Source organism: Lissotriton helveticus, chromosome 7 (genome assembly GCF_964261635.1).
Source record: "Lissotriton helveticus chromosome 7, aLisHel1.1, whole genome shotgun sequence".
Taxonomy (NCBI): domain Eukaryota; kingdom Metazoa; phylum Chordata; class Amphibia; order Caudata; family Salamandridae; genus Lissotriton; species Lissotriton helveticus.
The window spans coordinates 268,414,037-268,438,651 of NC_136068.1; the positions used below are offsets into that span (position 1 = coordinate 268,414,037).

Sequence of the window (24,615 nt, forward strand, 5' to 3'; positions counted from 1 at the left end):
TTGATTACCAGTAATCCCATTAGTCAGAATATATCTTCCTGGTCAGTGGCCTTCCTCCCTCTTGGATGCATCTTTCGCATTAGGCGTGGGCAGTTGTACCAAGCTGTGAGTTGGGGCATGTGCCTTTATGTGGAGTAGCATGAGAGGCCATTATGCGGGGTAGTCGGAGCGGGTGTAGGTATCTTTTCTTGCTCTTTACATGGGTATTGCTTTAATGGTGTCTGTACGGAGTCAAAGCCTCCTCTATGTAAAGCCCGAGACAAGGAAAACAAAATCAAAATAATGAAATTCCAAGTGATAAGTATGAACAGTTCTTAGTCTGGATCAAGCTTGCACAATATAAACTTCAGTACGGGTGTAGCCTACGTGGTCTGACTCTCTCGATTAGAAAGAATAGTAACTCGAGTAATGAAAGTTGATCGTTAATTCATATAAATACAGAAGAGACCATTTTAATAGACCAGGCTCAAATCTTTCTTCTCCATGGGTTAAAGGCAACTCACTTTTAAAGTCCTATATACTTGTAAATATTGTTCTGCAATATTATCTTCAATATGAAAAATCACTTTTTATAACAACACATTGCAGCAAATAAAATGCAACTGTTCCAAATGCATCCACCGATAATTATTAAATATAAATATCGTTAGATATTTTTGACACTATCTCCATAGAAACACTAAAACGTCATGTAGTTACTCATTATAAAGTACCAGTGTTTGAGTAACGTGCAGATATAACAAAATGTACACCAAAAGAAAAAACAATAATTTTCAGTAGGTAGAATGAGCAACATGTTATATTTCAGAACAAAAGATCATGTTTCTTCTCATGCTACAAAGACATCAGGTTATTGTGGTTTAGCAGTTGAATGCGCAAATGTTCAGGTGCAATATCAATCTACCACCTACAAAAGCCCTAAATTAAAAAATGTTGATCAATGAGTGCAAAATACATATTCCGATAATGCCTCAATTTTCTCTTAAAAGTGCTAAATGCTTAACAACGAAAATAAAAATCTGTCTTATCATGGTTCTCACTCATGAACCTACTTTATCTGCTAGAAATGTTGCCAAATTAAAAAATTTCATAAAATCTAAAAATATATCTGTGTATGGCAGAAGCCCAACAACATGTGTTAGGAATTATGGACCCATAACCAAATCTACGAAAAGCACGTGGTCCATTTACTATTTGCCACACATTTATCCCAATTTATTTAACTTTGCATGGGAAACATAACATCAAAGGAGTTATTCATAAGGATCGCTAGATAGTTTATTATACAACTTATGTACAGGATCATCATCAAATATTAAACAGACATTTGAAAAATGTTTCTCAATATTAAAAAAACATTATTGCACTTTAATCCTTAATGATTTGTTAATTTATGCAAACACTGCCATATTAAACGCAACACAATCATATAGAAATGCACCTGGAGATATTCATAAGTCACATTATTACAGAAGACAAGAGATTAAAAAAATGAAATGCATGTAAGAACAAAAAAATGTAACACTGGAAAAGTTTCTCAAAACCAGCCAGTTAGGAATAGCAATTAGCGAGGATACATTTACATCTTTTGAACACACAATTTACATTAGGAGTATAACACAGCGGTGATTGGGAAACATTTAAAGAAAGGTAAGTTAAATATGCAGCTTTACAGTCATCCTGTAGGTTGAGCAAGGGTCAGTAAAATTGCTGGAAGCATCGCTATCTTACATGTTTCACCTTATTCTTATGTCTTACTTTTTGTGGGGGTTAGATGTAATCTTGTTTTTAACATGACAGTTGCTTGGTTTTTACTTTTTTTTTAAGATAGGCATTTGAGATTTTGTTATTTTAGTATCAGTAGTATAAATCTGAACGTTTGTGAATGAGTGTCATGTTTGATATTGTCTTCTTTCCTAGATTATTACTTGACTTTTGGCTCTTTCTTTATTTTAAAATAAAAAATACAAGCAGGTAAAAATATACATGAAAAAAATTAAGCCACTTTGGTTTTGTCCGTTTATATTTCAATTGTTTATCTTAAAACACACAAGAGACGTTTTAGACTAATCAGGAATGGCGTCTGCTGGATACAGTAAAGAGGAATGTGCCCCAGCAGACTGAACAATAGAATAGGCTTGCTTAGGAACATCTGAATGGGTAGACGAAGAAAACATTGGCGTGGGTTGCTCTGATGTCGACACAGTAATATGTTCAGCTCCCTCGGTAACAACTGTAACCTCAGTTGTTCCCTTCTGAATGAAAGCATTGAGACCTTCAAAGTCCGAGCTGGTGATGTATGCCTGGTTGGCTGATGGCACATGACTGCAGATGGTAGTGCTTGGAATTAGATCCTGATGGACACTGTTGACATCACATTGATCGTGTCTTGTAAGGAGAACAGTCTGCTGACCAAGTGAGCTGATTTCGTTGTTGGTTATTACGGAATCAGATGGTGCCATCAAACTGATTTGGCGCAAAACATTGCTTGCCAGGTCTTCATGATCTGGGTTAGTCAAAGTAGGAGAACCATCGTTCATTGACATAGTCTGTACAACAGTATTCGTCTGTGGAACCTGATGCCCCACAATAATCATGACTCTACTCTCACTGTAGGAAGCGGGTTGATGAGGTGAGTGCGCAACCTGAAGGTGCTTGACAGCAACAGGAACACTGCTTTGCCCATTATCCATTTGAAGTTGTAAAACTGCCAATTCGTATGTTTTAGGGTCATTATATTCTGTGTGCTGTTTTTTATGGCTGCGCAGCGAATCCTCTCTGACAAATGATGCATCGCAGATATCACACCGGAAGGCCTTCTTAGCATCAAGTTTAGCCACTTGCCGGGAGCCACCCTGCTTTGGAACCTCGCCATCTTTTTTTTCCATAGAGGACTTCTTGGATTTTACTTTGTCGCCGTGGATCTTCTTCATGTGTGTGGTCAGGTTGCTCTGCTGCTTGGTATCAAAGCTGCAAAACTCGCATCTAAAGGGGCGGTCTTTGGAGTGGATCCGCTCATGGACCTTAAGAGCAGCTTTGTTTGAACAAGAATAATTGCAGTCCAAGCATTTTACAGGCTGTTCAGGCTGGTGTGTTCGTCCATGCTGGCGGAGGCTTGTTTTGTTCCCACATTGGAAATCGCATTCTGGGCACCTGAATGTGTTTGAGGAGTTGTGCATGATCCTTACGTGAGATTTCAGATTTCCCTTCATGGCACAGACAAAATCGCAGAATTCACATTTGAAGGGTTTCTCCCCTGAGTGAACACGCATGTGTCTCTTCAAATCAGAGTTTATTTTGAATTTAGAGCTGCACAATTTACACTGAAAGGGTGCATCACCTGTGAAAACAATATCAATTTATATTAGAGAGGCATTAAATCAATATTCATTTCTACATAAGATGCATAAAATACAGCCTTATTAAAACCACTTTAACTACTATAATCATATTCCTATGTGAAACCAGTTTAATGCTTATATACAACAAGTATTTGAGAGACTTGCTGAACACTTCCTTCTAATGCTTATTACTAGGTGTTACAGAGACAATTGTTGTATTAGGCAACAGGCAAAACAATGTGATGCAGTTACCGTAAAAAAAAACATTGCCAAAATACATATTTATATTAGACAATTTTGACAAGTCTGACCTAAGGTGAGAAACATAACTTTAAATGATGTATTGAAATAGGACCATCAAGGCAATGGTAATGTTGTAATTACTTACAAGTAATCCCGCAAGCCTGACATGTATACGACTCAAACTACCCTACACCCTTAGAACTGATCTGCCCCCACTGACACCAGTAGACAACTTTCTGCATCCAGTCTAAAAAGGTAAAAGCGCATGCAATGCTCCACAAATAGCATAAGGAGGCAGAGTGAATGGGAATCCTTGTGACAGGTGTTGTGTGAAGAGTCGGGCTTGTGTGTGTGTGTGTGTGTGGGGGGGGTGTTGGCGAGTCAGTGCTAGGGAGCTGAGACTCCTTTTCTGAAGCCCATCACTGCTTTTGCTGTTACTGCCCCTGTAACCACCTCTTGAGAATCCCCCTGCCTATCTGGAAATCGGAAAAGGCCTGGCATTGGCGCTGGAAAGTGGCCATTTGACCAGAGGTGGAGGTCTAGCTCCAGCCTCTGGATTGCAGCCCATGAAAGGAGATCCTCGGAGTGGCCGTTGCTGTGCACCCATAGACTTTGCTGGTCTATTTTCTCCAACATCTCTCCCACTTTGGGTACAAAGAGGTGATCACCATTGAATGGAATGTTGAGGAGGTGTTGTTGAAGCACTGGTTTGAACCCACAGAAACAAAGACATGCATGGCAACGGAGCAGCATGCTAGAGTTTACACTATGGGAGGCAGTATCAGCATTGTGAAGCGTACAGAGGACAGTCTTGACTAACAGTGCGCGTTACAAATCAATATATAACATATAACATAACAGAGGGCAATTGCATTGGAGATCATTTGAGTAACTCCTTCCCTTCTCTTGTATGCGTCAAGTAGATGATGCTCCACTGCCTCCATCTATTCTAGAGCAAAACCGATTGTTCTTCAACAGCAAACCAACAGACTTTACGATGCATATCTGGGTGGTTTCACTAAACACCACACGCTTGCTGGTGGCATCGAAGCATTTGCTCTCCTAGGCTGTGTGGAGAGTGGCACAGGTTCCATGAACTGAGGCCCACTTGCATGCTATATGTAACACAATGGAATCTGTGGGGTGGGGGAGACACTTCAGTTCTACCCATCGCGTGATCACCATAGCCCGGACAGGGTCTTTAAAGTGGTCAGGTGCAGAAATGAGCATGCCTTTGAGCATGTGCAAGAATCAGACAGCGTGATCTATCTTCGAGAGGGCCTCCACCAAAACATTGTCCTGGCCCTGGAAGAAGTGCATGTCCACTTTATGGTGGCAAGACCCTTTCTTGATGACGTAACAATATCATCCGGGAGATGGCGCCAGATCATTTGTGTGGAGGACATTGTATTTGTTCCATGGATCATCAATCCACCAGGCTGCTCATAAGAATCTCACAACCTACATAGGATTCCAAGGTCAGAGAAGGAATGGACTGAACTATCAGAAGACTTAGGTGGAGTTGGGGGGATGAGTATGGTGGAGGTGGGGGGATGAGTATAGTTGAGGTGGGGGGAGGAGTATAGTTGTGGTGGTCGAGGAGGGGGTGGTGGTGGAGGTGGTAAGTGCCTGGATATCGCAGGATGGCGTGGAACACTTGTTGCCTTGTACTTGCGTCTCTTCTGCACCAGGTGTCCTGGTGCATCAAAGTCAAGCTACAACTTGATCATCAGCTTCCGTTTCTTGGGAAATAGAGGCAGCGTGGTTGATGGCTTACCTGGGGCCAGATTGGCAGAGATCAATCAATCAATCAATCAATCAGTGACACTTATAAAGCGCGCTACATACCCGTAGGGTCTCAAGGCGCTGGGGGGGGGGGGGTGCCGCTACTGCTCGAACAGCCAGGTCTTCAGCTTCTTCCTGAAGGAGAGGTGGTCTTGGGTCAGGCGCAGGTTGGACGGGAGGGAGTTCCAGGTCTTGGCGGCCAGGTAGGAGAAGGACCTTCCTCCTGTAGTCGCTCTTCGGATGCGGGGGACGGCGGCGAGGGCGTGGTTGGCTGATCGGAGGTGGCGTTTGGGAGCGTAGAAGTTGACTCGGCTGTTGAGGTAGCTCGGGCCTTGGTCGTGTAGGGCTTTGTGTGCGTGGGTGAGGAGGCGGAAGGTGATTCTCTTGTTGACGGGGAGCCAGTGAAGGTCTCTCAGATGTCCGGAGATGTGGCTGGATCGTGGGATGTCGAGGATGAGTCTGGCTGAGGCGTTTTGGATCCGCTGGAGTCTCTTCTGGAGCTTGGCGGTGGTCCCGGCGTAGAGGGCGTTGCCGTAGTCCAGTCGGCTGGTGACGAGGGCCTGGGTGACGGTCTTCCTGGTCTCTGTGGGGATCCACCAGAAGATCTTCCGTAGCATGCGTAGGATGTTGGAAGCACGCCGAGGAGACGCTGTTGACTTGCCTGGTCATGGAGAGGGAGGAGTCCAGGATGAAGCCCAGGTTTCGTGCATGGTCTGTCGGTTTGGGTGCGGTGCCCAGGGCGGGAGGCCACCAGGAGTCGTCCCAGGCGGAGGGTGAGGAGCCCAGGATGAGGACCTCCGTCTTGTCCGAGTTCAGTTTCAGGCGGCTGGTCGTCATCCACTCGGCTACCTCTTTCATCCCTTCGTGCAGGTTGGCTCTGGCGGCGGCGGGGTCGTTGGTCAGGGAGAGGATCAGCTGGGTGTCGTCGGCGTAGGAGATTATGCTGAGGTGGTGTTTGCGTACGATGGCCGCGAGGGGGCTCATGTAGACGTTGAAGAGGGTGGGGCTCAGGGATGATCCTTGGGGGACGCCGCAGATGACTTCGGAGGCCTCTGACTTGTACGGTGGTAGGCGGACTCTCTGTGTTCTTCCGTCGAGGAAGGAGATGATCCATTCCAGCGCCTTGTCCTGGATTCCGACGTTGCTGAGGCGCTGTACTAGGGTGCGGTGGCAGACAGTGTCGAATGCCGCGGAGAGGTCTAGGAGGATGAGGGCCGCTGTTTCTCCGTTGTCCATCAGGGCTCAGATGTCATCGGTGGCGGCGATGAGGGCGGTCTCGGTGCTGTGATTGGCTCGGAAGCCGGACTGTGAGGGGTCGAGGGACCCATTCGTCTCGAGGAAGGCGGCCATCTGCTTGTTGACGGTCTTCTCGATGACTTTGGCTGGAAACGGGAGAAGCGAGATGGGGCGGTAATTCTTGAGGTCGGTGGGGTCCGCTGTTGGTTTCTTGAGTAGAGCGCTGAGTTCGGCGTGTTTCCAGCTTTCAGGGAAGATGGCGGTGTCGAAGGAGGTGTTGATGATGTCTCGCAGGTGGGGTGCGATGACAGCGTCGGCCTTGTTGAAGACGTGGTGAGGGCAGGGGTCGGTCGGTGATCCGGAGTGGATGGAGTTCATCGTGCGGATGGTGTCTTCGGTGCTGATCGGGGTCCAGGCGTGGAGGGTGGTGGTGGGGGGGGGTGGCTGGTCGGTCGTGGTGTGCGTTGGTTGGTTGTTGAAGCTGCTGTGTATGTCCGTGATCTTGTTGTGGAAGTATGAGGCGAGGGAGTTGCAGAGGTCTTGCGATGGGGTGATGTCGTTGTTTCCTGCGCTGGGGTTGGAAAGCTCTTTCACGATGTTGAAGAGTTCCTTGCAGTTGTGTGCGTTGTTGTCCAACCGGTCCTTGAAAGCTGTTTTCTTGGCGGCGCGGATCAGCTGGTGGTGTTTCCGGGTGGCAAGTTTGCAGGAGGTCCTGTTGTCCGGTGTCGGTTCCCTTTTCCAGACTTTCTCGAGGGCTCGGCAGTTCTTCTTGGAGCTCTTGAGTTCGTCGGTGAACCATGGGGCCTTCTTGCTGCCGGGTCTGCTAGGCGGGGTCCTCAGCGGAGCGAGTTCGTCCGCGCAGTTGCTGATCCACTTTGTGAGGTTGTCGGCGGCCTGGCTGGGGTTCGCTGAGCCGGCAGGAGGGTGTTGGCTCAGGGAGGTGGCGAGCTGGTCTGCTGTGATCTTGTTCCAGCTTCTGCGGGCGGTCTGTTGCTGGTGTTGGTGGGTCGTCGTTCTCTTGAAGGTGAAGTGGACGCAGCTGTGGTCCGTCCATTGAAGCTCTGTGGCGTGGCTGAAGTCGATGTCTGTGCTGGATGAGAAGACGGCGTCGAGTGTGTGTCCGGCGAGGTGGGTGGGGGTGGACACCAGTTGCTTGAGTCCCAGGTTGGCGAGGTTGTCGAGCAGGGTGGTGGTGTTGCGGTCGTTGTTGTTCTCCAGATGGAAGTTGAGGTCTCCCAGGAGGATGTAGTCAGCGGAGGGGAGGGCATGCGGGCTGATGAAGTCGGCGATGTCCTCGCTGAATTGCGTGCGCGGTCCAGGGGGTCGGTAGATCAGGGTGCCTCTGAGGGTGGTGTTCGGGTTGGTGTGGATCTGGAAATGCAGGTGTTCGGCGCTGGTCAGGGTGTTGTCGGTGCTGGTCGTGAGACGGATGGTGTTCCTGTGGATGATGGCGATGCCTCCTCCCATCTGGTTGGCGTTTCGGTCCCTCCGGACGATCTTGTAGCCCTCTGGGATGGCGATGTCGGGAGCTGAAGAGGCGTTCATCCAGGTCTCCGTGAGGAAGGCAACGTCAGGGGCTGTGGCGTCTAGGAGGTTCCAGAGTTCGATGGCGTGTCTGTGGACGGAGCGGGTGTTGAGCAGGATGCACTTGAGGTGGGTGCTGCTGGAGTTCGGCTTGGCGGGTGCTGGTGCGGGGCTGGTCCGGATGCAGGAGAATTTGCAGGCGTGGCAGCTGAAAGGTCCGTGGGTGCGTCTTGGAGTGGCTTGGTGGCATTCTGGGAGTCGGCCGGTGTTGAGAGCGAAGAGGGTGGCGGCTGAGTACGTCAGGCGGGTCGGTCGGGGTCTTCGAGAGCCAGGGGTCCTGGCGCTGGGCGCGGTCCAGGCGCGGACGGGCGCAGACGGGCTTACCTTTGGCGCACAATCGGCGCGCCCGCTGCGCGTGACCGCTGCGCGTTCGCACGGTCGCCATTTAAGGCGAAGTGCGCGGGTGGGCGGGGCAGCTGGGAGGCGGGAGCGGGGAGGGTTACAGAAGACAAAAAAGGGGCGGGGACAAGCGGCGGTGGCGGGAAGGGAGGGCGGGGGGCGGCGAGGTAGGCGGACAACAAGGAAGGAGAGCAGACACGGGGAAAATGCAAATATAATGAAACAGGCACAAATAAACGCAAAAACAGGGGAAAAAAGAGAGTTAAACCAAGCAAGCACAAAAAACCGTCAAAACAAGGGCAAAAACACTCGCAGCGGCGGCAGCCGGCAAACGAGGCAGCAGCGAGGCAGAGGGCAGGCAAGGGGCACACGCAGCAGCTGGTGGCCGTGCGGCGCGGGGGTGTCCCACAAGTGGGTCACACTCACCTGCGTCGCACGGTCGCCATTTAAGGCCAAGTGCGCGGGTGGGCGGGGCAGCTGGGAGGCGGGAGCGGGGAGGGTTACAGAAGACAAAAAAGGGGCGGGGACAAGCGGCGGTGGCGGGAAGGGAGGGCGGGGGGCGGCGAGGTAGGCGGACAACAAGGAAGGAGAGCAGACACGGGGAAAATGCAAATATAATGAAACAGGCACAAATAAACGCAAAAACAGGGGAAAAAAGAGAGTTAAACCAAGCAAGCACAAAAAACCGTCAAAACAAGGGCAAAAACACTCGCAGCGGCGGCAGCCGGCAAACGAGGCAGCAGCGAGGCAGAGGGCAGGCAAGGGGCACACGCAGCAGCTGGTGGCCGTGCGGCGCGGGGGTGTCCCACAAGAGATGTGCTGGTCTCTGGATAGATAAAGAGCCACTTTTGTCTGCCTTGAGTTCTTCAGCCAGTCTCTTTAAGATGGGCACTTTGGCGACCTCTGATCTGGGCAAAACAGGCCCACAGTGGGGGCTTAGCACTTTTTTTCGTAGGTGCTCTTGACATGGTGAAGTTGGTGCGCAACCCATTGTAAACTAAGGGAAGAGTTGCATCACATCCTAGGACCCGAATCTTTGACCAATTGTAAAGGCAGCGCCCAACCAAAGATAGTAGGAGCATGCAGAACATGTGCATCTGTAGACATGCTTGAAGCCAACATTAACTTCCATGAAAACTCAGATCCTAGATTTCTAATGCATACTATACTTTAGCTATGCAATTTCTTTAAAATTGCAAAAGCCATATCTGCCAGGCACAAAGTCTTAAACCATCGTAATCCCAGACAGAAAGTCTTAGGAAACTAGACGGCAGCATCGCTGACGCATTCTTGCCTTTGGACAAGGGAATTTAACATAACCATGAGGCCTCATAACCAATGCCACTGGAATTATGCGAAGCTACAGCATTTTTTGCATAATTATGAAGTTTCTGCATTTGCCACATAATCCATCCTCTGCTGCATAATCTGAAAATGTGTGGGTGTTAAACTGGTACCAATACAGTGAAATCATTTCCCGGACAGTAATACCATGTGTAAAGATGACAAAATAATGAAATACTATCACACAATGTGCTGCATAATTTGCCTATTCTTGATGCATAATCTGGTCAACTCTGCAGTATAATGTAGTGCTCTTCTGCTGCATAATCCCAGTTGCCCGTCTATAACCTTCCAAGTCACACTCTACCTTGTAGAACCTTCACTACGCCAGGTAGCAGTCACCTCAAACGAGCGCTCTGTACAAGTTATTAATCATTGTTTTGAAGGCTATCAACTGTTTATCTGACAGCTACTTATTTGAAATCCTCGTCAAATATACATCGTTCTCAGTCTGCACTCAACATCTCCCTCAAACTTTGCACAGCAGACTAAAACCTCCTAGCCACAATAAAACCTCTTGAAGTTGTCTTTGAAGTACAATAATTTAAGTTGCTGGGAATCCTCACTGCCAAGACTGCATAAGAAACACAACTTCTCTAACAATAAGAAATAAAGTTTAACCTCCAATGTTTCCCTTATAAAGCAGGAGTCTCCCCTACCTCCTCACGAATTCCTTCTGTAAATAGAACATAAGTAAAGGTATGGCGTTGTTACGCATAATTTTTGATATGCCCAATCCTTTTTACATTTTAAACCCAAACTGTTTATAACTTATGACTCTCAATCCCAGTTGCTATGTCCAGTCTCTCTTCTTTAAACACTCCTGCCGCTTTTTTATAAAAAAAATTAAAAAATGAAGCGAGGACACATCCTCACCCCTAAAAACTCATGCCTAACAAGTAGAAACGAAATCGCTATTTTTAATTTTATACCCTCGTTGCCTTTCTTTCTAGGAGTGTTAGAGAACAGCAATAACTTGTAGAACAATAAGCTCCTGTGAGACAAATAACTAGGGCGCCCACTCCACCAAGGTAGCTGGGTAGGAAACAGGACTCTGGTCAGGACGCGGACTGGGATTACTGAAGATTACTTGGGTAATGCAAGCACAATCCTTCGCCCAGCTTCCTTGTCGCTATATTTACATATTAGTGTCCAGTAAAACGTTGGGTGGGCTGAAAACCACACTAACTCGAGATATGAATAGTTTATTGTAAGATCAACACCTACAAACAAAAAAGTTCCAATTCATAGAACAGCAGAATGGAGAAAGGCCACACCAAGGACATCTGCCCCAAAGGAGATAAAAACATAGTGTGAACTAGAGTGTTCAATTAAAGTACTGTATGATATATATGACCCTAAATTTAGCACCACCTGCCAGGTCACCCACTAAAACAGGACATTCAGCCCGGGGTGGAGAGAAGGGTAAAACCCAAAACCGCAAGGAGATAAAAGGCATACAGGACCCACTGCAGAGAAATGCAGCCAGTGTACTAAGGCACCCCACCGATCCAAAAAGCATCGAGGGTGTGCCGCTTAAAATCTTGAAAAGTTCTTGGAATGTGAAGGTTTGCATAATTTTACACTGTACTACAGATCCTACAGCAAAAAATACCCAGCCAGAATCGTGAAAGCAGATAGTAATGCCACACATCAGCATCAGCATCAGGGGAATGGTATATGCAGTTGCCCTCAAGGCGACTGACAGCAATGATTTATACCCGCCATGTTTGGCGACAGAAGAAATCTGCCGAAACACATAACGGAGAATTAGTTGCTTCTACTGGGAATCTTCCCAGCAAACACCAGCAGCTCCAACAGAATGAGACACCGCAGGAAGCAGAAAGAAAATGCTGGAAGTGGAGGCCCCCTTATGCAGTGCTTGGAATGGAGAAATAAAAGTGCAAGTGCTTGTTTCTGAGAAGTGCCGGTACTCTCCCTCTCAAAATAAAAAAAAAGTGCTGGTACTAGGTACCGGACAGTACCTGCCTATTTAAAGCACAGCCCTTATGCCATGTTTAGGCACCCTGGCTGTTCCGAGCACAGTGAGCGGGAGTGTGGTGGAGAAGATGTGGGTGGAAAACTAAAACCTGCATCCGAACATTAAAGAGTCCTGCGCGAGCGCCCCTGGCATCTAGAACCCAGGGAAACATCCTATGTAAAACAGCAGATACCACCAGCAATGCGGAGGCCGCTGATGAAGGGATCCGAGCCTGAGAGCTCGGATGAAAGGCTCTCGTGGCAGAAGAACAACCCTTTTAACAACAGGTATTCTGACGTCGAAGAAAAGGGACAGAGTGGACACCTACTAATCAACTGATGTCACTTCCTGCTTCTCCCCCCCCCTTCATTATCCCTGCAATGCAGGTGTTAGAGCAAAACCAAGCAATTGATGGTACAATTTATTCAATCCTGGTGTAAATGTAATGTGAACAATTATACATGGACAGGAGTGGACATACGGCAGCACGGACACGTTTGTGAAGTAGTCTGCATAAGTCCTGCCGAAAAGGGGTAATTCTATAGGTTGAAATGCAAACAAAAAATAAAAAATAAACATAAGCAATTGTTAGACCACTCCATAACGCCTATGACATCAAAGTAACTTCCTCTGCTGCAATTCATTGGATGCACAAAACCTACAGGCTAGAACTTGAAAAACTGTAGAAACCTATTTGTAAGTGGTCAAACTGGAAGTTCCAACACACAAAAAACCTCGATTTAAATGAATGTATAATTTTATACATTTCATTCTGTACAACACCGTTAGGATGATAGGATGTGAACGTTTTAATAACGCACTGATATATGCCGTCACCGCTAGATGTCACTGGAACACCAGGGTGGAGTTAAAAAGCCAAATAACACGAACAGTTAGCTGCTTCTATAAAGGTATTAAATGATTTCCATGAAACTTCGAGTTAGATCAGAGAGTTAAACAATGGTGGGAGGTGAACCTGATATGTAGATGGGATCAAGGAACTTCTTCACAAAAGAGGCGCACATTTACATATTAATAGGAGATTCGGTGTGAGAAAGTGTCCTCGGGCGTTTTAGCCAAGTGTCCTCGGGCGTTTTAGCCGAGTGTCTTTGTTTAAAACATAAAAGTCAGAAGTGGGCTGATGCCGTGAGGTGTCGGACATTTTAATCTGTACAGACTGCAGTCTAAGCCTTCCTGGCCTGGGCACTCAACGGTGCTGTGCGCTGAGAGGTGCTGCTTTTTGTAACACGAAAATAAAAAAGTTGACAACCCTGCAGTGTTCGCAACAAAAACAAGCATTTACAATGCAATGGTTTCGCCTTTGGAAAAGTTAGAGCTATTGGCATTGTAAATGACAAAATTTTATTTATGTGTTGGTTTTGAAAACAGATAAATAAATGGCAGTCTCATTTACATTGCCAATAGCAATGGGCTAATGGGGCTGGGCTCTTGTAAAATGGGATGGGAACAGCCAGGAGCGCCTGGGTGTGCCTAAACAGAGACACAGACAGCAGGGGGGGGGGGGGGCGACGGCCAGCGGGATACACAAAGACACGGACAGCGGGAGGGGGGACGGACAGCGAGATACAACCATGCGGTACCATGCCATTAGACTAGGCAGCTTCCATCTGGCGACATGCGTTTCCTTTCCTTTCGGGCAGGACTATTGAAACAAGCAACCTTCTTCCTCACAACAGGCATTCCCTCACTTCTTTAAGGTGATGGTCTTGCATGGATATGCTCCTTACTCCTTTAAAGGGAGAGATATTAGATTAAAGATGTGATTTTCTGGTTTGGCGTAGACCATCCACAATCTTTAAATTTGCATCAGCATAGAAAGAAAGTGCCCCCTCACTTCATCCCTTTAAACAAACATCAAAACTCTGTGTGGCTCATTTGGCTGAAATGGGTACATGTCTAGTTAAGTAAGCCAGACTTGAGTAAGTAGGGAAAACAGCTTGTTGCATGTTAATTGTCCTGTTCTCAAGCATAGCGATATTGGGGCGGAAATGATTTCCATATTTTTGAGGGCCCCTTTCCTAATACTAATGGACGAGTACAACAGATGTTTGGTATTTTGGCCTGTTAAGTGCCCCGACTGATGCTTAACAGGCTTTTTGACTAATACACGCATGTGTTCATAACGCCGAACTACATTTTCCAAACAACTCCATGCCATTAGGACACTATATTTCGGTCCAGGCCTTTCATTTACCAACTCTTTCCATTCTGGTATTCCTAGTCCTGCTTCATCTAAAGTAAAGCAATTGGATTAAAGTGCTATATCACAGTGGGTTGGAAACAGAACAAGGAAAGGCACGGACAGCGGGAGGGAGGGCAGGAAAGCGGGAGGGGGCGGGAAAGGCACGGACAGCGGGAGGGGGGCGGGAAAGGCACGGACAGCGGGAGGGGGGGCGGGAAAGGCACGGACAGCGGGAGGGGGGTGCGGGAACGGGCACACAGTATTTTTGAGGGCCCCTTTCCTAATACTAATGGACGAGTACAACAGATGTTTGGTATTTTGGCCTGTTAAGTGCCCCAACTGATGCTTAACAGGCTTTGTGACTAATACACGCATGTGTTCATAACGCCGAACTACTGTTTCCAAACAACTCCATGCCATTAGGACACTATATTTCGGCCCAGGCCTTTCATTTACCAACTCTTTCCATTCTGGTATTCCTAGTCCTGCTTCATCTAAAGTAAAGCAATTGGATTAAAGTGCTATATCACAGTGGGTTGGAAACAGAACAAGGAAAGGCACGGACAGCGGGAGGGAGGGCAGGAAAGGCACAGACAGCGGGAGGGGGGCGGGAAAGGCACGGACAGCGGGAGGGGGGCGGGAAAGGCACGGACAGCGGGAGGGGGGTGCGGGAACGGGCACACGGACAGCGGGAGGGGGCGGGAAAGGCACGGACAGCGTGAGGGGGGTGCGGGAACGGGCACACGGTATTTTTGAGGGCCCCTTTCCTAATACTAATGGACGAGTACAACAGATGTTTGGTAATTTGGCCTGTTAAGTGCCCCGAATGATTCTCAACATGCTTTTTGACTAATACACGCATGTGTTCATAACGCCAAACTACTTTTTCCAAACAACTCCATGCCATTAGGACACTATATTTCGGCCCAGGCCTTTCATTTACCAACTCTTTCCATTCTGGTATTCCTAGTCCTGCTTCATCTAAAGTAAAGCAATTGGATTAAAGTGCTATATCACAGTGGGTTGGAAACAGAACAAGGAAAGGCACGGACAGCGGGAGGGAGGGCAGGAAAGGCACGGACTGCGGGCGGGAAAGGCACGGACAGCGGGAGGGGGGGCAGGAAAGGCACGGACAGCGGGAGAGGGTGCGGAACCGGGCACACGGACAGCGGGAGGGGGGCGGGAAAGGCACGGACTGCGGGAGGGGGGTGCGGGAACGGGCACACGGTATTTTTGAGGGCCCCTTTCCTAATACTAATGGACGAGTACAACAGATGTTTGGTATTTTGGCCTGTTAAGTGCCCCGACTGATGCTTAACAGGCTTTTTGACTAATACACGCATGTGTTCATAACGCCAAACTACTTTTTCCAAACAACTCCATGCCATTAGGACACTATATTTCGGCCCAGGCCTTTCATTTACCAACTCTTTACATTCTGGTATTCCTAGTCCTGCTTCATCTAAAGTAAAACAATTGGATTAAAGTGCTATATCACAGTGGGTTGGAAACAGAACAAGGAAAAGCACGGACAGCGGGAGAGAGAGCAGGAAAGGCACGGACAGCGGGAGGGGGGCGGGAAAGGCACGGACAGCGGGAGGGGGGCGGGAAAGGCACGGACAGCGGGAGGGGGGTGCGGGAACGGGCACACGGACAGCGGGAGGTGGGCAGCGGGAACGGCCACAATCAAAGGCACTCACCTGGACTTCCTCCGGCGGCGGTCGGCCGCGGAATGACCAAAAGAAACATGGACGATCAAAAAAATAAACCCCGCCCACCGCCGCACTGACGTCCTAAAAGGGGCTGGATGAGAAAAAATCTCAGGAACGCCCACGAGTCGCCTCGCAGAATGACGGACGCCTCTGTTTTCCAATGGCTAGCCTCCATTTATGGAGCTAGCCAATGGAAGTGAGAGGCGGTGACCAAGCCACATACTCTTCTCAAAAGTTTTCGCCTGCGCGAACGCTGCTGCACAGCGGACGCCAGGCGAAACCTAAAAACGTTATATGACCCAGCAGCTCCAGCAACATTCCTAGATGACTTACTAGTAATCTTAATATTACGAGTCATCCAGGCATCACCTCTTCCTCTCCCCAGCCATAACGATGCGAGGAGTCCCAAAGCAAAACCCCGGCCCTCTAACCAATTAAAACATCAAACGTGACAGCAACGACCCTGATACCAGGACGGCAGTGAGGAATGAATGTATGCCGAGAAGCCCAAAAATCAGCTCTGAAATGGGAAGACCAGGGTTTTAAGTGGGCCGGGTCTCACCGGTGTTGAGCACCGGCAGTGTTTTAACAAGCATTAGAAATGCAATCGGGCTCGGATTTATTTGAGTTTGAGCTAATGGCATTGTAAATGCCAATGTCTTTTTGCCATGTGTTATGGAGTGTCTGCATGTGGTGTGTAGTGGAAGTATGTTTGTTGAATTGTAATTTTACCAATGGTGGCATGCTGTGCTTTATATGAATATGTTTAAAAGTAAAGTGTACCATACTGCGATTGCTTGGTGGAAAAGTGCACTGCCGGCTGGAGGTGTGTGTGCCTGGTGGAAGGGTGCACTGACGGCTGGTGGGTGTGTGCTTGGTAAAAGCGTGCACAGATGGATGATGGTTGTTGGTGTTTGTGCATGGTGAAAGCATTAATTGACGGCTGGGGGTGTGTTGTTGTGTGTGTTGTTTCTGTGTGCTGGTGAGTGTGTGGTGGTGAGTCTGTGGGGGTGAGCCTGGGGAGTGAGTGTGGTGGTGAGTGTGTTGTGTTGAGTGGTGACAAGTGTGTGGTGTTGAGAGACTGAGGTGTGTGGTTTGTGTGTGCGTTATGTGTGTGTGGTGTATGTGTGTGTGGTGTTTTCTGCACACTCACACACTGCCCCGTAACATTCACACACTGCTCACCCGCACACTCCCAATGTCACCCTGCATAGTCACACACTGTTTACCCTGCACACTCATTCTGCACACTCACACAATGTGCACCCTGACACACTGTCTCCGCAGTCACTCTGCACTCACTGTCACTCTGCACTCACTGTCACTCTGCACTCACTGTCACTCTGCACTCACTGTCACTCTGCACTCACTGTCACTCTGCACTCACTGTCACTCTGCACTCACTGTCACTCTGCACTCACTGTCACTCTGCACTCACTGTCACTCTGCACTCACTGTCACTCTGCACTCACTGTCACTCTGCACTCACTGTCACTCTGCACTCACTGTCACTCTGCTGTCACTCTGCACTCTGCTGTCACTCTGCACTCTGCTGTCACTCTGCACTCTGCTGTCACTCTGCACTCTGCTGTCACTCTGCACTCTGCTGTCACTCTGCACTCTGCTGTCACTCTGCACTCTGCAGCCACTCTGCACTCTGCAGCCACTCTGCACTCTGCAGCCACTCTGCACTCTACAGCCACTCTGCACTCTACAGTCACTCTGCACTCTACAGTCACTCTGCACTCTACAGTCACTCTGCACTCTACAGTCACTCTGCACTCTACAGTCACTCTGCACTCTACAGTCACTCTGCACTCTACAGTCACTCTGCACTCTACAGTCACTCTGCACTCTACAGTCACTCTGCACTCTACAGTCACTCTGCACTCTACAGTCACTCTGCACTCTACAGTCACTCTGCACTCACTGTCACTCTGCACTCACTGTCACTCTGCTGTCACTCTGCTGTCACTGTCACTCTGCTGTCACTCTGCACTCACTGTCACTCTGCTGTCACTCTGCACCGCCACTCTGCACTCTGCACCGCCACTCTGCACCGCCACTCTGCACTCTGCACCGCCACTCTGCACCGCCACTCTGCACCGCCACTCTGCACCGCCACTCTGCACCCCCACTCTGCACCCCCACTCTGCACCCCCACTCTGCACCCCCACTCTGCACCCCCACTCTGCACCGCCACTCTGCACCGCCACTCTGCACCGCCACTCTGCACTCTGCACCGCCACTCTGCACTGCCACTCTGCACCGCCACTCTGCACTGCCACTCTGCACCGCCACTCTGCACCGCCACTCTGCACCGCCACTCTGCACCGCCACTCTGCACCGCCACTCTGCACCGCCGCACCGCCACTCCGGCCTGGGGGGGGGGGTCCTCCTGGTATTCCGGGCCATAGCACCGTGTGAGGAGCCGGCAGGAGACGGAAACAGTGTCAGAGAGCCATAGCACCGTGTGACCGTGTGAGGAGCCGGCAGGAGACAGACTCAGTGTCACGAGAGCCACAGCGCCGTGTGAGGAGCAGGCAGGAAACGGTCACAGAATTACGAAAGCCACAGCACCGTGTGAGGAGCCGGCAGGAGACAGACTCAGTGTCAGGAGAGCCACAGCGCCGTGTGAGGAGCAGGCAGGAAACAGACACAGAATCACGAGAGTCACTGCACCGTGTGAGGAGCCAGTGAGAGACAGACACAGAGTCACAGCACCGTGTGAGGATCCGGCAGGAGACAGACCACAGAGTCAGGAGAGCCACAGCACCGTGTGAGGAGCAGGCAGGAGACAGACACAGTGTCACGAGAGCTACAGCACCGTGTGAGGAGCCAGTAGGAGGCAGACACAGAGTCACAGCACCGTGTGAGGAGCCAGTAGGAGACAGACAGTGTCACGAGAGCTACAGCACCGTGTGAGGAGCAGGCAGGAGACAGACACCGTGTCACGATAGCCACAGCACCGTGTGAGGAGCTGGCAGGAAACAGACACAGTGTCAGGAGAGCCACAGCACTGTGTGAGGAGCAGGCAGGAGCCAGACACAGAGTCACGAGAGCCACAGCACCGTGTGAGGAGGAGCCGACAGGAGACAGACACAGTGTCACAAGAGCCGGCACTCACACACCAGCTGCAGTTTCAGGCGTCCGATCATACTCCATACAGTCCACCACTATTATATTTATATATGTACAAAATTCTCTTTTCTAGATATTTCAACTTCACTATCGTCCACAAACAATGAACTACACAGTCACAACTAAATACATTGAATTAAGATGGTATTATATGCTGTGCACAGAAGCCGAAGGAAAAATCACAACGTCGGACAAATATTCTTTTAAACGAATCGAATCCCCACGCCGCTGTTGAGTGGCTCAGGACAGGGTTTCTCCAGAACGCGTTTGGTGCACTTCACGGGACGGATCTCTTACGAACTGTGTTCACCCGACCGTTTCCGCCATTCATGTCGCAGCCAAGTTCGTATTTCTTTTAATCTTTGCGAATGAAGAACAGCGAAGTGTCCATCTCCACGTATGGACTGTGACACCTCCAGACATATGTGTGTCTAGTGTATGAAACCCTTCTGTCGCCATCCAAGGAGTTAGTGAAAGTCTTGTTCTCGGCTCCAAACTCTTCCTCTGAAGTAATTGCCGGCGCTCCTCTCACGGCTACTTTCTGTTCTTAGAGAAAGGGTCCAAGTGTCCGCTAATGATGGCCGCAGCTCTTACAACTACTTTTCGTGTGTCTGTGGGCTGGAACGAGGTTTCTCGCGCACACAGCTCACGTGCCGCAGGACTGAGCAATAAAAAATGATGTCATATTTGACACTGTGTGATTCCGGCTTGGAGCCCGCTCGAGTGCCAGAGTCTCAGGAACACTTTTTCACATTCCCGAGTGCGCTTCGAGCGGGGGAAGCCGAAGAAATGGTGAAAAAAACAAAAGGCGCTTTATTCGAAATACACATAAACATCTTTATGAGGCGTGAACCTTGCAGTGCATTGTTGCGTACCTGTAAAAAATGTATTGTATTAAAAATATATATGTACGTTTAACTTTATTGCAACACATTCTTTTTAGCGCTCTGTACCGTGCTCTGTTGCTCCAAAGCGGTGTCAATAAATTGGTAATACATTTTCCGATCCCAAAAGGATGAAAGCGCAAGGATGTAGGCTTACAGCTAGAGCGGTCGCCCTCGAAGCTGGAGAACGGGGTTCGTGTCTCGGCAACGACGCTCAACATCCGTGATTCTGGACAAATCACTTAATCTCACCGTGCCTAACAAAACAAGGAAGCTGCGCGCTGAGCGCTGCAGAATTGTGAACGTGCCCGGCCATCTGGATTCACTAACGGAGGCACCCTGACAGCTCCTAATTATAATTTATGTACTTCTTTGCGCGAGCACGAACGAAATATGCCCAAAATGGCGGAACAAAACTACATTTACCCTATCACTTCAAGCCTATTAAAACGAAAACACAAGGAAGACGAATCACTGGCCAGATGACAGAAAACCCTAAGGAATGTGTGGAATTCCTCTCGCCAAGGCCCTAGGAGATACTTCTTTTTTTTCTTCATTAACATTAGGATCTCGAAACTCCTCCCCCACTTACAGTGGGGAGGAGTCCGAGCCCTAAAAAGGGCCTCGAAACGGGCTGTTTAATGCCCTGGCACAGGCGGTCCGTTTTTTTCCGGACTGCAGTGACAGCAGGCACATCCATGTGCGCATGCTCACACTTCTCACTAGTGGAGAAGTTACGGAATGACGACATGCCAGGTGAGTGTTGTAGGGGAAGGAACATTCTTTAAAAAGAGTCATTATTTCTCTGGATTTCCCTTCTCTTTTTAAAACTCAGGAGCAGCAACATTGTCATGGTTTCACCAGCTTTTTCAATATTATGTACAAGCTATAGTTGCTGCTTATTTATCTAATGCAACTAACAGCCATTGACAAAGATAATAGTCCTGACTTGTCGTAGGTATGATGTTACTTGTATCATATCTGGATGCAATGACAGAAAGAGCAAAATACAAGTCAGGCAGCACACTATGCTAAGCACAGATTTTTAGCTTAAATGTTTTCAAAGCCACGCCCTTAACGCCTGGACCGTGGCGGTTTTTCCGCCACGGTGCGGGCGTTCTGAAGAGTGGGCGGGGCTCCGTCGGCAGCACACAAGGGGTTAAGTGCATCAGCCACGCCTCTTGGAGAGACACCCCATTTTTTTAACCCACTTAAAGCCCTGGGGTAGACTTTTAACTTCTGCCCAGGAGGCTGCAATACTTCTAGTGGAATTACCCTGTATGCCAGACGGGCGTGGACTATCCGCCCAAAACATGTTATGAGAGTGGCAGAGCTGATCAACTTACTAACGGAGGCAAAAAGCCCTGTCTCGATACCGATATATAAAATGTTTATCATATTTCCCGAAGGGTTCGGATAATTCTAGATAGATCAGAAGTGCAACTGCATCTAGGGAATTATCAAGGCATTACTTTCTCTCAGAAGGTAGGCAAAAAATAGGAAACACTGCCACAGAGCGATGAAACAAAGAAGATATTTCAAGAAGGAAAGAAGGACAAAGGACGAAGAACAACTTTGTATAGGAAAAAACACAAGGGTTCTGTACACAGAAGAGCATCAAAGCCCCCCAATATATGTGCCAGAGGTTTAATATCCACAAACACCACTTTCATAGTGAGGGACGTTAGGTCCACCAAGGCAAGAGGTTTAAAGGGATGGTTGAGATGACTCTTAGAACCAAAGATGGAGTTAAAGGACAGGAAACATGTCGAGAAAGAGAAACGATTTTCAAGTAACGAGGCTGCAGAATTTCTCAAGACTCTATATCTAAATTCTTCACCTCCTCCCATATAAACCCCAAGCAACAGAAACATATATAAAAGACACAGGACAAACAGGAAACTCTTGCAACACTCCACCATTAATTGAACATGTTTTGAGAGTAACTGGGCATATAGAATGCGAATAGCCTATGCTAGGCGACAGTGACCCCATTCCTTTGGAGTCCCACCCTCTCAACCTCCAAGTCAACAAGGCCTAACTCACGTAGCAAATGCACCGCAAAGCCTCCAGAACGGCAGATCGCTAGAGCATACGACAGGGGAAGCCCAGAGCCATTTGGCTAGAATGGAGCTACTACAATAACCAGCGTTGATTCCTTCAGAATTTTGGCCGGTAAGTGAAGAAGTAGAGGTATATGAAGAAAGGCATTCAAAATCTCCAGGGCAGAAAGTGAGACAAAGCACATCCCCTCCCCATATCCCACTCTTATAATATCTGGGAACATTCTTCAAGGAGGATCAAAATCTTCAGGGCAGAAAGCGTGACAAAGCACATCCCCTCCCCATCATGGATCATGACGTAGGTAGTTCACAACAGATGCAACTGGTGCAACAGATACAACAAGTGCTTGTGCTTGCTATAGATAGTGATACTGGGGATGATGTCAATACAGAACAAATTACGTCTACGAACGGCCGGTCTCAATGCCTTGTTCAGCCCCTTGATCGCTCTGCCGAGTCTGGATCTGGTTCTGGTTCTGAAATTTATGAAACTGGCACCTCAACCTCAAGCGAGCTACAGAGGCCGGGACAGACGAGCGCTGGATCTCCTGAACATTCTGATTTGGAAATGTCAGAGTCAGAGTTAAAGAAACTGAACGCGGCTTTGAAGGACAGCGCTTCGAGAAAGAAACAAGAAAGAAAAAAAAAAGACAAAGGAGACAGAACAAACTAATGTATGAAGACACCACGGATCAAGGGAGTAACACTGATCAGAATGGTCATAGACCCAGGATCACTTCATCACACGATATTATCGAATCAAATTCTAAACTATGTCTCTCCGGAGAATCAAAAGCTTTTAAGAGTCCGCAGTCAGTTTCCGGTGATGGTAGGAGAATCCAATCAGAACCCTCCCTGTGTGACGTGCTTAAATCAATCAAGAGTTTTCAAGAAGACGTCAAACACAACAACAAAAAAAACAACATCGCCATCCAGAAACTCCAAGGGGAGGTACAAAAAGTGGGGGTGGCTTGTCTCAGACAGAATGGCTTCAGTTGAAATCCGCACGGAAAATCTTGAGAAAGATGTCTCTGTTCTGCAAGCACTTGGGAAAGAGCAGGAGGGCATAGTCAAGGATTTAATGATGAAGGTCGAAGACCAAGAAAATAGAGCAAGACGTAATAAACTACGCTTTCTTGGGATTCCTGAGAGTGCAGAGGGGAAAGACCCCAGGGGCTACATAATTTCATTGTTGAAAGAAGCGTTCCCAGAGCTACACACCTGGCATTTTGCCAAAGAAATACAACGGGCGCATCGCTTTCCCCTGACCTTCTCAAAAAGACCACAGACAAATGCACAGTATCCACGAGCAGTTCTTGTAAACTTTGGCAATTTTCTATTACGTGAAGCGATTTTTGACCTTGCTCGGCCCATAAATAAAAGAGAATATAAAGGTTTCTCGTTCTTCTGCAGACCAGATTACGCCCATGCAACAGTGGAAAGAAGGTGGAGAATGAGGCAGTTATTTACACCTTTCGAACAAATTGGCGCCACCGTATACTTGCAGAACCCGTCACGACTAAAGATCATCTTCAACGGCTTTTTTAAGCTTGGGTGGGGGGCGCACAATTATAAAGTCCAAAAAGAGCTAAATATTTTTTGTAAGTCCTTTCTTTATTTGTACAAAAAGTTTATTAGTTGCAGAAGTACGTTGATTTCATTGTATAAAAACAGTTGGCCGAATTATGGCCTCACAATTATATGATGGTTAGTCAAGCAATCGCTATGAAGTTCTTGTCGGGAAGGATTGGCCCCAAAAAGTGTTGAGCAGATAATCAAAGACGGATCCTTTTGTGGGGTGTATCTCAAACCGTCCCGTTACTTCTCAATGTAATAGAGAGAGTTCCTTTTTTGTTTTAACGAATCAGTGTTTGAAATGCGTACCTGGATCAGGACCTTTTCAAAGTTTGTGTTATAATAATTGGTCCGATTGGCAGTGCATCACACCGTCTCTTCCCGATATGACAGAATCAAAAATATATATATATATGTATACCGTGATCAGGGACTGGACAGTCCGAAACGCGTAGGTGAGAGAAAAACGTACTGAAAATAAAGCACTCAAACCAGCTTTAAAGTGGTGCGCGGCGTCTTCTTTATTGAGGTTATTTGCTTGTAAATACAGCGAGGTTGTCCCATTCCTCGCCGCCAGCCATTGAGCTCCCCCCGCCGGGGACATTTGTTTAGGGGATATATATATATATGCCCATGTAAGTGTATCTAAATAAGATAATGTTGGGACAGACACAGGTTTCCGGGGAGGCAGGGAGGGCATGTACCACTCTGCTATGTGTATGTATGTGTGTGTGTGTGTGTGTGTGTGTATGTGTGTGTATATATATATATATATATATATATATATATATATATATATATATATTTATATTCATATTCATATTCGGATGGGGTCCCTGAATCAGGACGTTAGGTCCAATAACGGCGTCCTCCAATGCAGAGGGCCCTTCCCGACAAGAACTTCACAGCGATTGCTTGACTAACCATCATATAATTGTGAGGCCATAATTCGGCCAAAAGCCCTGAGGAAGCTCCCTGTATGGGAGAGAAACACGTTGGCTGATCAACTGTTTTTATACAATGAAATCAACGTACTTCTGCAACTAATAAACTTTTTGTACAAATAAAGAAAGGACTTACAAAAAATATTTTGCTCTTTTTGGACTTTATAATTGTGCGCCCCCACCCAAGCTTAAAAAAGTACTATTTGATCTGAATTCACAGTGACGCCACTCAGCAGCTGG

At 47.9% G+C, this 24,615-nt stretch overlaps 1 protein-coding gene across 1 annotated transcript in view; it reads right to left on the reverse strand.

Annotated features, from left to right (window-relative positions):
• Positions 1–1,260: 1,260 nt before the first annotated feature.
• Positions 1,261–24,615, reverse strand: part of ZFP64 (ZFP64 zinc finger protein) — a 73,529-nt gene continuing 50,174 nt past the window's right edge. The window contains exon 6 of the mRNA XM_078652051.1: positions 1,261–3,340. Coding sequence (XP_078508177.1) covers positions 2,067–3,340 — 1,274 coding nt within the window. The 3' untranslated portion in view covers positions 1,261–2,066. The remainder of the gene's footprint in view (positions 3,341–24,615) is intronic.